The following is a 15,500-nucleotide window of genomic DNA, read 5'->3' on the forward strand; positions in this document are numbered from 1 at the left end:
AAAAGGGAAGCCAGGCTTATGTTATTTCCAGTGACTGGGTCTTTAACACATGTAATCAAGTGTTCAACTGTGCATGAAGCAAATACAGCTACACATGAAAGTTAGTTAACATGATCCAGAGAGCTTGGAGAGCTTAAACTGCACCAGTGATCCCCCAACGCCATCAAGGGAGTTAAAGCAGTATCACTTCTTTCTCTGAGCCTGAGGTTAGTTTTCAAACTTGTTGCAAGCCTCCCACACCCAGAGTTGGGTGGCCTACCCTGTGTCATCATAATTATGAAGAGCCAGGCAGCAAATCCCAGTTGAGACAATAGTTCAGTACCTTCATAAATACCTGTCATATCTGAGCTACATCAAATTAAACCAAGCCATACCAGTCTCTACCTGTCTAATCAAAAGAGGGCTCCATCTTCTGCAGAAGGACATCAGCTTTTTTCCACCTGCATTTGAAAATATCGAAGTCACATAGTCAGGCAACAGATCCACGTAAGTAAGCCATGACAAGGGTACAATTTAACAGCTTGGTTTTGGCCTCAACCTAATCATGGGCACATGGCTTCTAATCAGGCTGGCACACTGGCTCACATCTGTTTGCAAAAGACTGTGAGGACATATGCCACAATCCATCACAACTTAGAGATTAGGGCACTAGCCAAGCTACCATGCCCAGAAAAGCTAGATGACTAACTGCAATTGTCTTTGTAGAGCAATACATTAATTTAGGGGTTTGATCCTGCAATCCCCCACACTCAAAAGAAGCTCACCCTTTATATATAAGAAGAAGAATGCAAAAAAATAATAATCAAAGAAAAGACAGAAGCCAAAATATATAACCTGTTACTTTTTAAGATATGTTAAATTATCTTACTCAAGTCAGCCACCAAAATATTCCAAGCTGGAACCTACCGTTTTCTCAGCAGTTTCTGAGGAACAGTACATCCCAACTTAAAGCATCACTGCTGCTAAAGCCGTCCTCCCTCACACCCAGAACAAGCCTGCCAGCTGACAGCACACTGCATCATCTTGACTTCCTAACTCTACTAAGTACTTCCTTAGGGACCTCTGTACAAAACTTCAGTGCAGTGACATTCAGCAGCTACCAAAAAAAAAAGGATTGTTTCTCATATTGCATAGGACAGAAGCTTGAAAGTTATTAATCTGGACAAGATTCATGTCACCAGTAATTAAACATTAAATCTATTCTTTCTGGCAAAGATGTACCTAACTTCCCTTTGTATCTCCACCTACTATCCCTCTCTAAAACCCATCAAGAGCTTGCAGAGCCTCAATAAGGACACCAATTTATTGTTGAGAGCAGCATCCTTTCCTATGGTTAACTTTTGCCCCTCGAGGAGCTGTCTGACACTGCAGATAAGAGAGCTTTCTCAGCTGCATGCAGAAGAGCCACAAAATAATAATTCTCTCCAGGACTTGTATAAGCTTAATGCTGTATGGAAGTTACCTTGTTAAGAAAGTCACAGAGCAGCAGCTTAAAGAGAAGTCATCATCTTAATTACATCAAAGACAAGCGATTTACTTTCTTAGAGAGAGGATTAGCTACACTGGATTTTGTGCTCTTAATCTATGTAAACAGACCTGAACTTTTTAATAATCATCATCTCATACTTGCTGAAAGCAAGAAACTTTTTTGTTTTTCCCAAAAACACTTAAATGCAAACTGTAAAGCAAGCATCATCTCTTTGGCAGCTAATCCATCCTACAAAGGTTACTCACATGAAGCTCACCAGAGAATTACAAGGTCAACTGAATACATCTTCAGTCTTTTTGTTTACCGTAGCTTTCCCTCCACCTCTTACACTAAACCCACTGATTTACCTGCTTACATCAGGGATATCACTAACTAGAGATGATTCACCTCCAGGAACAAACACACACACACACAGAGATTACTGCTCAGTTTATGCTCAAGTAAACTGGCACCTGAAGAGTGTAGAGGTTTAGGTTCACCAATCTGAGTTTCCTGACCAGTGCACCAATTAATGCAGTGCATCTAGTGCTGACCAAATGCCAGTGCACCCACTAGAATTATTTACTCATTTTCTGCTGCAAGGTAAGGATTAGGAGGAGAGCAAAGAAGGCTCAAAACTTTAAAGGGTATAAAGAAAATTTCATTAACAGAAGTAAAAGAAAAGAAATAGTAAGAATTCGGAATAAACATTCAGACCACTTCTCCTCCCTCCAACTTTTTTTTTTCTACTGAGAACATAAAGAGACAAATTAGTTATTTTCAGTCACTTTACCACTTAAAAAATAATCTTACTTCAGGTCACTTAAAGGAACTTAGAGTCTTTCCTGCCATGCCATGAAGACTTTTCCATAAGAAACAGCTCTCTTGTGGTTTTAATTTTCACAAATAGCAGCTGCCCAGAAATCTTCAATCGTGAAGTCCCTCCCATGGCTCGGTAGTCTTTCCACAACTACTACTCTGGGCCATCTCAGCTTATTGGAGTGCAATTTTAAGGATGAGCTGATCTAGTATAGAAACAAAAGTTCTCTTCTTTTATCTCTGGCAACAGAGGTTTTCTTCTACCCCTGGGGCAAGGTTTCTCATCTCTCTCTGTTCAAGCTCCTCGTTAGATCACAGCTACTTCAACATCTGCTTGCTCCAACACTGGTGCTTTCGCTCACGGCTATGGCTAGAACGCTACATCCCCCCAAAGCATTCCATGAAAAAAACCTCTGGAGTATCAGCTGTATCTTCACCATAGCCTTACAAGAGAATTTCAGCCCAAGACTAAGGCATCTCCTCATTCTCCTCCTGGCCCAGCCCGGCCAGTGTCCAGTTACCTGTTCAAAGGCCAGAAGCCAGAGAGTTTTTCCTGGGGCTTGTTCATCTTTAAATGTCATTTCACAGAGGTATATTCAGCTCTCTTAAGTGATTTAACAGGGTGTCAGTATTTAGAAGTAGCCAGTTGATTGGTTCTGTCAGGTCCGAAGGAACCTGCCAAGGTCCTTACAGGGAATCACTTCCGTAGCTCATGGATTTTTTTCCTTAACTAAAAACCAAACTATGTGAAAACACAACAAAGGGTTATTCCCATCCCTGTACTGTACAAGTCTATCTTTGGAAATCAATAGCCAAAGTATGTATTGGGAAAGCCCGAAGGGTGTGTGGGGTGTCCAGATGACATGGTCAGATTTGCAGCACTCTACAGCTTTGTATCTGCCCAGGACACATCGTGAAAGGGCAGCCAAGAGCCTGAGCCAAGCAGAGCACACAGGGCTCTGGTTACACCCTCCTGCCCTGGCAGCCTTGGGTATCTACAGCAGCCAAACAAATACCAACTCAGCCTTAAAAGTTACTCCATGTTATGCCATGGGCACACAGACTCCTGGACACCTTCAGCACAAGCTGCAAACATGGCTTGCCCTTCTTACCCCTCTAATTCCTTTGCTGCTTCCTCGATATGCGTATAACGTGGACAGAGAGCAGAACTGAGCAAACGCCTTTTCAGCCATGTCCACAAAAAGCATGTCAATTTCACAAGTATTCAAAATACTTAATTACCATAATCCCCACACAACTCACAGAAACCACAGTTGTTAGTTTTTTCATGGTGCTCCCCCAGCTATTATACACAGCAATTAATAAGCAGTGCTCTCCATGTGCATCTAGGAGACACGGTTTTCTAACCTTCAACACACCAGTCCTGAAGAGACCTTGTGATAAGATGGTTAGCACGAGTAACAGTGGTATGTACATGAAAAGTAAGGAAAAAACTGAATGCAGCACAAGTTTAGGCAAAGCTGGAATTCACACTCAGGGCCACAGGTAATAGAGGAGACCCGGAATGGTGGCACACAAGTTATTGCTGTTTCTGTGTGTACTCAGCAGAAAAACTGCTGCACTCTGAACTTTCTCAAACCAAGAGTTTCAGTAGCAAAAGCTTTTTTTTTTTTTTTTGAGCGAGATAGCAAAAATTACATGAAGCTGTCTCAATTTACTTTCATCCTTGCCAGCTAAGAATCTGTCATAAAGACAGTTGTTACAGTCATTGTAAGAAAAAAAAAAAACACAATGAAAGCTGATGGACTTGGATTTTTGGTGGGGGAATGGTTTGAAACACACAGGTTTCACACAGCTCTTACCGACAGATCTTGTGATTGTGAAACTGGTCTAACAGTCTCAATGTTCTAGCTGAACATAATTTTTTTTTCTGTATAAATCACTGATAATATCAAAGGGTTTAGAGAGATGCCATTTCTTACTTGTAGATGTCTGGCTGAATTTCACTGCAGCTTAGTAGTGGTGCCACTTTCCAAAGTCTGTTTAATACTCATCACCTTGTTTCCTAGTTCCTGCAGGTCAGATATTCAAATCAAGCAGGGCTGCAAGGAGATACTGGAGAGTTACTTGTGTTAGTTACCCATCTCAAGAAATGCTGGCCAGAGCTCAGTGTTACTACACATTTTCTTTTCACCATGCAGCATTTGGACCAGCTCATCTACATTGCTTTGTCTCTAATCTTGTGTCAACCCACTGTGGATATTTAGAAAGCTACACATTGATAGTACAACAATGCTTTTATTAAATCCGAACCTTGTGATTATACATAAAACCCTCAGTGTTAGATTAACTTGAATAGTTTGAGCCATATCATTTTCTTTAAAAATAGCAGATTAAAAAGATTCAGAGACTGCCAAAACATCCAAACATATTTCAACACTTGTTTAAAAGGACTACAGACCTTTTGTGTCATTTAACCTTAAATAAAAATAAACCCAGTTATCGTGTCCTTCCATTTTAACTTCATCCTACGAAAAGCAGTTCTTACCACTAGCAAAGATCTTTAAACCATCGCCTGAATTTGCTGTTTTCTTGGCATCACTGTCATCCCAGTGAATTCCAGGGGCTGTGAGAGTCAGCAGGACTATCAGCTGCCTGGAGTTAAACAATATCACTTATTCCATTTTCTGAATCACCCAATTAATACAACAAAATGTTTTTCTACCAGTGACACACAGAACTCAATGACAGCAAAATTCCCAAGACCCCAATTTTTAAAAAAGCTTTCCAGAAAAGTTTTCCTAAGTAATCTCTCACATTCACCACTGCAGAGGAAAGATATCTTCAGGAATTAGTGTGTAGCCAACAAAAAGCTAATATATGTATTTAACTTCAAAATACACTCTAGTTGTTAGTCTAGATGGTGGCATTTAATTCACTGGGCAACAGTAGCTCCAGCTGCTGTACAAGACGAGTGCCTAACAAAGTGGTGTGTAATAAATAGCATTGAAACACAGGGATATAAATTCCAGAACTTCATAAAACAAGTTCATTATTCACATGTTGTCAGGAAGACACTCTGTTTCAAAGCACATCAGAAAACAGATTAGTTCTATGTGCTTTTGGTCTACGTGAAGGATAACAAGTGGGGAGAATGACACCTTACAGCATATTCACACTATCCAGCCCTCTTTGGCAAGATCATTCTTTGTTTCCAAAGTGGGAAACTCCTCATTTCCTTAATAAACAGCTAAACTAGAGAAAGCTTATATTTACAGGACCACTTCAAGAACAAAAGTTTTGTCTTCCTACCATCCCCTGGTGACATTAAAGAGGGCCATTTGTCACTAACTGTCCCTTTTCCTTCCACTGTTGCAACACTTGACCTCTGAGATCTACCTGTGCAGCCTGGCAAGCAGCACACCAAAAATCAGGGGTGTTGACAGCGCAGCCCTTCTGGAAACGAGCACACCCACATCAGATTGCTTCCCTTAGTGCAGAAAAGTGGGCACCAAGCTTAGTCTTGGCATTCCCCATTGTGCCACCCTCTTCCCAAAACCAAGACTTAACACAAACATTGTCCAAATTCCATGCCCACATACACCAGCCTAATTTCTTATGGCTAGTCGTGTCCATATGAGGAGACCTGCAAAAATGTAGGGTTTTTTTTTTTTAGTCACAGCAGAGCATTTTAAAAGATACTGCCTCTTTGAACTTCCAAATATTTTTTAATAGCTTTGCTGCTACCAAGAGACAAAGCCCTTGCCAGCGGCCATTCAGTATTCAGTAACTTTGCTCCTCAGGAGCCTTTACATAGATGTGCATCCCTCTGTTATGTCGCTCCATTACAAAGATTTCCATCCTCACCAAAACACCAAACTTCCGCCAAGCTTTGCTGGTTTTCTTCCGAATTTAGTTCTGAGCACAACTTCTGTCAAAAGGGTAGGAGATGGGTAGGGAAAAGCTTTCTTCCACAAACTAAGGCATATTCTTCCAATTTGCCAGTAAAGAGCACCCATGAAGCACCTCGGCAGTGAGATTGGTTCCTTCCCAATATGAACCTCTTAGGTCATTTCAGTTTGCCTAATTCTGCAGACAGACTTTTTAATAATCTGCCATTAGACTTACACATAACAAAAATGTATGCCTAACTGGAACTCCCCAACACCCTCCAGTGAGTCATGCACATTTTAAAAATGGGCACTGTGAAGGTTTTACATTGTACACATATTTTTTTTCCTAACAGCCAGTACAAAAACTTGTGCAGTACTGAACACCAGTTGAGTACTGAGTGTCCGTGGGGATGGCTGCCAGCTCAGATGCTCTGCCCTTCTCCTACAGCTTCTTACTCCAGCAGCTGATTGATTGTGCCTGCTTCACTTGATTTGTTCTTGGTTGTTTTCTTGATTTCTCCTCATCACTCTCCCTGAACAGCCACTTTATGCTTTAGTAATCAACCTGTCTTTTTTTTTTTTTTTTTTACTCTATATGGTATAGGGAGTGAACTGTAAAGAATTTTTTCCAAATCCCCCATCAGTTTTTGTTTTGGCTTGACAAATACACAGAAGATTTTATTTTCACCACCATCCTCCTTCAGACCCCTTCCATTTGCCAGTGCAAGCAGCCACCTTTCACTTGAAGGAAATATCAGAACTTGAACATGGCATTGTTGGATCATCAGCAATTCCATCACACCTCAGGCTTCACTCCAGAATCTCATTCAGGTTGTACCTGTTGCCCCCTGTATGTCCCATCAAACAGAGCAAAAGTTCTCATCAGCAAAAAGATTTAAATTCTAATTTTTCTGTAATTCAGCTCAAAAAGACAGCTTTTAGACCCACTTGATACCTTCAGAACGGGGTCAACATTTAAGAGAAATAAAGTCTGAAAGAGATGCAGTCACATTAATACACATATTTCTTTTAATTGTCCTAATCAGTTGAAATGTGGAAGCATTTCAGCAGCCCAACCTTCCCAAAGTTCACTATTACACACGGCTTACTTACAACAAATACATCAAAGCAAAAGAGTGACCATGGATATTTTCTCCTGAACGTACACTGTAACAAAACCTTCAAGGAGCAGAGAAGTGTTCCAGCACAACTTTTGCCTCCCAGCACTTTCTGCACTGTACTGGGTACTAACAGAAAGAATGCAAGAGCAGCTACAAGGAAATAAATTCACCACTGCCATGATTCAATACCCACATATTAGAAACTGACATTTTGCTTCTCTGAAGCGTAACAGCAATCACAACGTAAATCCACACCTTGCCACTTTCAGCAGCCCAAGTAATGCAACATCTGTGAATTTCAGTGCTTTAGAGAGAATCTGAGAGTAGCTGGAAGAAAAAACATAGTTTGGGCTGGGAAGGGATAAAGAGCCTCCCAGTTAAGCCACATGCCATACTGTATATTCCTACCTACCACAGGCCTCCAAAATCAAATTGCAAGAAGTCAGGTACTCTTTTTTTATTTTTATGCAGCCTTTGTTTTCTAGATGGAGACACTTTCTGATGTGGCAAGATATAAATGACCTACTCAAACGGGACAAAGAGAGGTCTGTGGGTACTGATGTAATACAGCTGCTCAGCAGGGCTGAAGAGCTCAGCAATCTCTTGACATATTTCCACTTCGAAAATGATTCCAGATGCTTTTAGGAATAGACAATACTAATAGCTGCTTTTGACAAGGACATCTGAAAATCTGTGAGCTCCTTCAGATTGTGCTAAAATAAGTGCTACAGCCTGCCAGTTTAAAAACAGCTGATCAGCTCCAGGCCTCATTTCACCTGGACTATCACCATCAAGAGCATTTTCACCTGCAGCCACGAGGTTACTCTACACATCTCTTCACCCAGGCCAGTATTTGCCTTTAATTACAACAAAAGGGTCAGAAAATTAGTCCTATATTTGCAGAGGCAGGAAGCACTTCAGATCTCATAGTTAGATAGTCCTCCAAAAAAAAAACCACAGGCTTCAGCCAAGTAGGATAGCAAGACACAGTGAGAAAAAAGAAGAGGAGGAGGAAATGAGCTCAGAAGCCATCCCTATTCCTCCATACCCTTGTGTGGATGAAAGGGAACTAGACAAAGAACAAGGCACTGTTACAGAATTACTTGCAGAGTAGAGAAGTCTGTAAGCAAGGAAGATTCACATTTTTGGTTAGCTCTCACTCCAGGTATTTAGACAACTCTACTGGTGATCACAACCACGATAAGGCTGCACACACTAAGGAAACTGGAGTTAATCCTGGGCAGACTAATGTTCCTCAACCCAAGAAAGCAGGCAGGACCAAATGTAAGGGAGGCCCCATCTTCACCAGTTTCTGGATCCTTAGAAAATAACTCAACTTGCACTTACCCTCTGCTTTTGGGTCACCTGCAGCATTGCTTTGCCCAGATTCCCCATACATTATGCTCAGTAAGTTTAGGCATGGCTGACTGCTGGAGTATCTGGAAAGTAAGACTCACGCAGAGAAGATCTATTTCACACACTTAAGGGTTAGTGACTCCATCTGGGGATACCAACAGAGTTCTGGGACACCAGTGAGGCTTTAAGAAATCTTGTTGGGGTTTTTTTTGCCCCGTCCCAATTTTAGGCTATCACTGTTCAAAACCACATGGGTTCTAAGTCTTGGCCTTCCTAAAAGTAACTTCAGACTGAGAAAACAGAGTGGTCTACATTTTAAGACTCCCCCACTTCACTTACCGTCACTTTCACTCTTACTTTTTAGGTCTTCCATCCATGTCGGAATAGTTTTTAATGCAACATAATCCCCCAAGTACTCTTTGCGTCTTTCTTCCAAGGTCATCTTCAGCAAACGCTCTGTTGGGGGGGGAAAGAGAAACAAGAAAAGGTTTGCAAGCTTTCATACATTGTTGCAGACGAGCCACAGCGACCATTGCACTGCCCTTGATGAATGAAATGCCACTTGACCAAGCACGAGTGAGGCAGTGAGTTACACCAGGAGCTGACCATGGTGCATCCGTACGACTGCACACGCCTGTTCCTGGCTATCCCAGTTAAGTTAACACCTCTTCCCCACACTCTGGGCTGAGCAGGCCTCCTCCCCATGTCACTACTGTGCTGCTTCTTCCTGCCACTTCAATTCCTGTATCAGAACAGCAACTTTAGTAGGGAATTGTTGTTTTATAGGGAGTTCTCAGGTATGAAAGTCTGTTCTGTATGTTTTGCATTTGTAAAGCAGAAGTAAAAAAAACAAAAATTCAAGTGAGGGCAGGGAGCAGGGTGGGAAATTCATGAAATGCTGCTACATAACAAAAGAGATCAGAGCTGCAGAAAATGTTTTGTCAACTTCTAGGTGTCTGGGGTGGTTAAAAAGGCAAGTTTAGCTTTAGAGATTTTCATTTGAATGCTAATAGGACGCACCTGGTTACCACACTAAAATACATACGGACAGTTGTTTCTGTTTTCTGCTGAGAACGTCACCGCCTCTTTTTTCAGATGCTTAGTGAAAAGTAAAGCCTCAAACATCGAACAAGTGTGACAGCAACTGCCAACTTCACGCTTCTTCAGACCCTGCTATAAATGGACTTTTACAATAAAAAAAAAACAAACATCCCAATGACCCAAAACTGCAAGCAACCCCAGCACTTCAGCTCATTTTTGCAGTCACATCCTCTTTTCCCTCGCTACCTCATCAATGCTTAGTAATAGCTCAGCACAAGATGAAGAGCTTTGTCCCTCCCAAAAGAAGAGGGGAAAAGAAAAAGACCAGTGGAGAACATCATGACACCCATGCTCTACTCAAATTTCTCAGTCTGTTTTTACCAGTAGCACTGCGCTACTTTAACCACACTAACAGTTTTCCTTGACGTGCTAACCAGTAATAAATGCTCTTCAATGACTAGAGAACTTTTAGGGATGTGAGGAAAGGCTGGACCGATATTATTTGAATTTTACATAAAGGACTAAATAGACATAAAAAGAACATTTTCATCCCAAGTAGAAGCAGCAAAAGATGAACACAGAAACTGCTTCTCCGATCAAATCTTAAAAAACCAAGAAAGAAAATCACTGGGGTCTGGTTTGGGGTTCTTTTGGGTGTTTTTCCAAAATAAAGTTACCTAATTATGTAGGCTGCAGTCAGCACAGTCTAACAAGGCAAGTTTTGAGCACAGCCTTCCTTAACAAAATAAGATCATCTTGGCAATTTTTGACAGCATTACCAATTTCTTCGGTTGACAAAAACATTTCTCTCTCCTTACTCAGGCTGGTATCTCAGTGGGATATTTACATCTGCCATGAGAAGTAACTAATGAGAGCCACCACTCTGCACAGCTGGGTACCCACCTCCCTCACCCAAGCTCCAGGCACAGGAAACTCCAAGTATGCGACGTGCACACTGGAAGTCCTCCAGGGGGGCAGACCTGAGAGAGCATGTCAGTTTTGAGGGACTGACAAACAGAGCTAGTCTAGGTGCCTTTTGCTGAAGAGGCGACAGAGCCAGTCCTTTGCCTTCAAAACTCAAGTTTTTCTCTACAGGAAGGTTTTACAAAAGTTTGCTGTTGTGAGGCAGCAGCAAGAACTTCAATTGAGTCTTACAAACCTCCCGGAGGGTGCTCCCAACAGCAAGCACAGTTTTCTGCCTGTGGGAAAAACTTGGGAAGTTTGCAGGCAGCCCAGTCCTGTGTCTAAGGCTCTGAAATCACCTCCACTCCTGCTCCGGCTCCGTTTCAGCTGTCCTCATGGAAGATCTCCCCTGAGAGGATGTGGACCAAGCCTTAATTACCAAGAAAGTAATTAAGAAAAGCAAGAATATTGTCAGTGGGTTTGAACTCAATATTTAGCAATCAGTGCTTTTTCATTTTAAGAAGTGCTTCAGAATGTAAAAGGCTAAGAGCAACTGCACTCAGAGTTTCATGGAAAGAACAGAGCCAGTGAGCACAGGCAGCTTTGCAGGGGTTCAGGGGTGCTTGTGAAAGGTGAAGGCAGACCTGACAGGATTTGATTTCCAAAGTACTGACTGGCTAAGAAGCAAAGAAGTTGGGCTTCTGCAGTTTTCCTCTCTAGTAAATGAGGTACTTGATAAGAACAGTCCCACAGGGCTAAAAACTGAAGGGCAATGCCAGCAATGAAGAGAGAAGCTGTTTCTGCCCTCCTCACTCAAAGTACTCGGGGCCAACATCAGCATGGTGCTGGAACAGTTACTGGAGCAGAAGACTGGCAAATGCTCCTTGTTCTCACTGGGCAAAAGGACAGGGAGTTGTGGCCAGCTAGCACTCAAAAATGCATCCTGGATGGAAGACCTTCAGCAGCACTGATTTGCATTCAGTAACATCCCCATGCTGATGGGGACCACCATCCTCATAAGGAACTGAGACACCAAAAGTGTGCCACAGCAGCTCCAGTTTCCAGACCCTGCACTCTGCCCTCCTTACTAATGGTTTGAGTTCACCTGCCAGGCCGTGAACTCACACAGACAGTAACAGAGCTGAAACAGACAAGTGGGAGTAATACTGACATTCACTAGGGCCTGCCAGTAACTTTTCCCCATCTGCCCCTTGTATATTTCAAAGGTGAAACAAACAGCATTAAGGAAAAGTCGGTTGTAATTGATCACACATAAACAACGCTTGAGACAATTTAACTGCAATTTCTTCATTGAAAACAGAAACTTCTGTCAGGTAAAATTTTGTTGCCTCACCTTTACTACAGAAACACGGATTGTAAGATGGTCTGAAAGAAAAAGACTCACTTGATTTGAGAGGAGTTTGACAGAAGCAACTATCCTACAGAAAAATAAGTTCATTTCTGTTGTAACAATTTTTCCTTGGAAATGTGCACTTGAATCCTGTTCACTGAACTGGTCTTCTGCCTTCCTAGCTTGAAACACACTTAAAGTCGCAAGGGTGATGGAAGAAAAAAAAAGAACTTAAAATATGACCCTCTGATAGGCACTTCATGCTCTCCTCATCTATTACTTCATTATTTGGAACACACCGGGCAAGAAGCTTTCCTCCTCACAGATATAAACATTGCACTACCACTCCGTGAATTTTTTTTCTTAATTTTTATATTGGTCTCCCCGGGATCAATATAAAGTACAAACAAAACAATGCATCAAATGCTTGGCCCACAGTTTTCATGCTCTGGAGTTCGGATTAAGAGGCTTTATAAACTGAGAACACACAGGTCGGGGTCCTTAAAATAGAGCTAAAAATACATAAATAGTTGAAAAGATGGGACGTAGGGGTGCTCTGAGACACCCATACCCCAAACATTTCACCGCGGCTGAACGACACTAGAATCCAAACTGATTACACCAATAAACCACGCTTCCCCTCAGAAAACAAACCCATTGAAAGGAGGAAAAGCACGTTTTGAGAGCATGTGCCCAACTTTTCGGCCTGAAGCACTCACACAAGGTGACTTGGGGGCGGGAAGCCCTCCGGAGAGGGGTTGTTTACCGCCCTCCCTCCGCCCCGAGGCTCCACTCCTCACGGATCCGCCGGGGAACGAGGGGGAAACATCCCCAATTCCCGCACGCCCGGGCTGCCATGAAGCCTGGCTCAGCCAGGAGAGCCCAGGACAAACGCAGGGAACACGGAGTTCCCCCTTCCCCACCCCGTCCCCTCAGCCGCGGCCGGCGGCAAGCGCTGCCGGACACCCTCCGTGAGGCGGCGGCGGCTCCGAAGGCACCGGGACCACCCCCCCCTTCCCTCGCTGCCTCCCGGCGCAACGTGGGGCTAAAGGCGGGAGAAGCGGGCCCGTCCACCGGGAAGGGCGATAATACCTTTCTCCTCCCGCCACAGCTTTTTCCGCTTGTTGCCGGAGTACATGGTGGTGTGGCTGGCGGCGGCTTTGAGCTGCAGGTTCCCCAGGCTCACGAGGGGGTGGAGGAGACGCCGCGCCAGAGCCAGAGCCGAACGATACCGACGCCCCGCGCCGCCGCTGCTACCGCTGATCCCGCCGGGTCCGGCTCCGCGCCCGCCGCACGGTGCCCGTCAGCCGGGTCACGCCTCGCTCTACCCCGACACCCCCGCAGCGCCCGCCCCGCTCCCCGCCGCCCGTTGGCTCCGGCAGCCGCCGCTCAGCAGCCGCCTCCTCCTCCTCCTCCTCCTCCCGCACCGACCGGGAGGAGCCTGAGCGCGGTGCCGCCGGGTCGGCAGGATCTGGGGGAGTGTGTGGTGCGGGGACACGGCGTGGCGGGTGCTTGGGTGCGACACTGCGTGCTCTGCGCGATGCCGGCGCTCGGAGCCCCCGCGGGGCCCGGAGGGAGGGAGGGAGCAGGCGGACACCCCGGTGCCGTCCCGCCCCGCCGCCGCCCCTCGCCCGCCTCCTCCGCCCCTCTGCTTCCGGGTTGCGGCGGTACCGGGCTGTGCCCGGGGCGGCGGGGCTGTTGCCGAGCGACAGCGCCGGGGCCCGGGCCCGAGCCTGGCCGGGCTCGGCCGCTCGCCAGCGCCTCCCGCGGGCCCACGGCAACCGTGCGGCCCCGGAGCGTCTGAGCCCGGCCGGGAAACTGCCCCGGGCGGTGTAAAAACAGGTGCTGGAGCTGCGGATGCCGGGCTGAGGTTTCCGGGAGCGGGGCTGAGCTGGTGTGTGCGGAGAAGGGCGAGAGAGCGGGTGGGTCTGCAGCACAAGTCCTGTGAGGAGCAGCTGAGGGAGCTGGGGATGTTCAGCCTGGAGAAAAAGAAGCTCTGAGGTGGCCTTGTCGCTCTCTAGAACTCTCTGAAAGGAGGCTGCGGCCATGTGGTCCCCTGTAAGCAGCATCAGGACTAGAGGACATAGTCTTTAGCTGGGCCAGGGAGGTTCAGGTTGGACATAGGGAGGAATCTCTTCCCAGAAATAGTGATAAGATATTGGAACGGGCTTCCCAGAGAGGTGATGGAGTTACCACCCCTGGAGGTGTTTAGGAAAAGACTGGACATGTCACTCAGTGCCACATTGTAGTTGACAATCTGGTGTTCCCTCAAAGGTTGAACTCGAAGATCTCGAAGGTTGTTTCCAACCTCTTTGATTCGGAGACTCTGTGACTCCTGGGATCCCTACACCACGCCCTAGCCCTTAGTCCCACCTCTTGTGGAAATCACCTCTGGCTGCAGCAGAGGCCAAGGTCCCACCTGGATCCAAGGGTCACAAAGGCACCTTGGCCCCTGTGCCGCTCAGCCTTCTCTGTAACACGAGTAATTTCCTCCTTCACAACAACTTCCATGGACTAAATAAATAAATAAATAAATGGAAAAGCTTCCCTACAACTTACAGATGCTCTTAGCTTCACTTGTGCCCCCATGGAGGGAAAGTCCCTTCCCCATGCAGGGGGATTGATTTAGCCCTGGAGCACAGCAGGTGCTTGACTTAGAGCAGGAGGGATGAGGGGCTGGTGTGACAAAGGACACGTCGCAGCCTCACTGTGCTTATTATCTGACACAGCTTCACCTATTCAGAACAGTTCACAGGGGTACAGAGATGTCCAACTGAAGTCAAACACAGGGTTCATATGGAAAATGGAATTCCAGGCAATTCATACAGAGAATGTCTTGTGTGCAGCCCCTGGTCAAGGACTGGCTTTCCTCTTGTGATGCATTCCCGTGCTTCACCTGTGTCAAAGAAAGGTGAAGTACAACTTAGCAACATTTCAGTAGCAGCGTTTCACTTCTTTTCTCATAGTTCCTGCTAAACACAAACCTTAGCATCTCTACCATAACCATTAATCTTGGCACAGTTCCTTACAGTGAAATCGTTCATCTTATCCCACTCGGTGATGCGGGGAAGAACCCAGTTTACCTTTTAAAAAATCAGCCTGAGTCCTCTTTGCAAAGCATATTTGAGCACTCATATTAGACCACCTATTGAAGGGTTGTTGTCATCTTTATCTGATTTCTTCGCTTTGCCCGGGTGATGTGCCTTGGCAGCCCAAGCACAGTTTTCTCATCCTGATAATATAAAAATGAGAGAGAAACCAACAGGTAAATTTTTTCTTTTCTTCTTTTTACATCTATTATGTGGAGCAAATATTTGAATGCATATCCTAGATCATTGAATATTTACCAGGCTACTGAATATTCTGGTGTCCTGTGGGATCTGTTCCACATTTTATAAATCAATGTTTATTGGACCAGAAGAGGAGAAAGAGAAAACTTAGCTCTCTTCCTGTAGAGGCCATCTGCATGCATTCTGCAGTTTCATTTGTAAAAGCAGCTACAACAGCCATAATTTTGGAAAATATCTAAAGCAAGCATGTACATATATAAAAGGGGAAAGAAAATCAAGCCTGGTGTTTACACCAGC

At 44.8% G+C, this 15,500-nt stretch overlaps 2 protein-coding genes across 7 annotated transcripts in view; one reads left to right on the forward strand and one right to left on the reverse strand.

The window, feature by feature from the left end:
• The window catches only part of MACROD2 (mono-ADP ribosylhydrolase 2), an 844,207-nt gene extending 830,698 nt beyond the window's left edge, over nucleotides 1–13,509 (reverse strand). For 2 of the 6 annotated variants that reach the window (XM_038130846.1, XM_038130848.1), the window contains exons 1-2: nucleotides 13,006–13,508; nucleotides 8,958–9,074 (exon numbers count right to left, since the gene is read on the reverse strand). In XM_038130846.1, coding sequence (XP_037986774.1) covers nucleotides 8,958–9,074; nucleotides 13,006–13,051 — 163 coding nt within the window. In that variant the 5' untranslated portion in view covers nucleotides 13,052–13,508. Of the gene's footprint in view, nucleotides 1–8,957; nucleotides 9,075–13,005 lie in introns of all 6 variants that reach the window. The other 4 variants (XM_038130850.1, XM_038130847.1, XM_038130845.1 and 1 more) reach the window with 4 other exon arrangements.
• On the forward strand, nucleotides 13,050–15,137 carry LOC119699148 (translation initiation factor IF-2-like). The gene is made up of 3 exons (XM_038132199.1): nucleotides 13,050–13,291; nucleotides 13,382–13,835; nucleotides 14,935–15,137. Exons 1-3 carry the CDS (start codon nucleotides 13,050–13,052, stop codon nucleotides 15,001–15,003), a joined length of 765 nt encoding a protein of 254 aa, XP_037988127.1. The 3' UTR covers nucleotides 15,004–15,137.
• The last annotated feature ends 363 nt before the right edge of the window (nucleotides 15,138–15,500 follow it).

Source organism: Motacilla alba, chromosome 3 (assembly GCF_015832195.1).
Source record: "Motacilla alba alba isolate MOTALB_02 chromosome 3, Motacilla_alba_V1.0_pri, whole genome shotgun sequence".
NCBI classification, from domain to species: domain Eukaryota; kingdom Metazoa; phylum Chordata; class Aves; order Passeriformes; family Motacillidae; genus Motacilla; species Motacilla alba.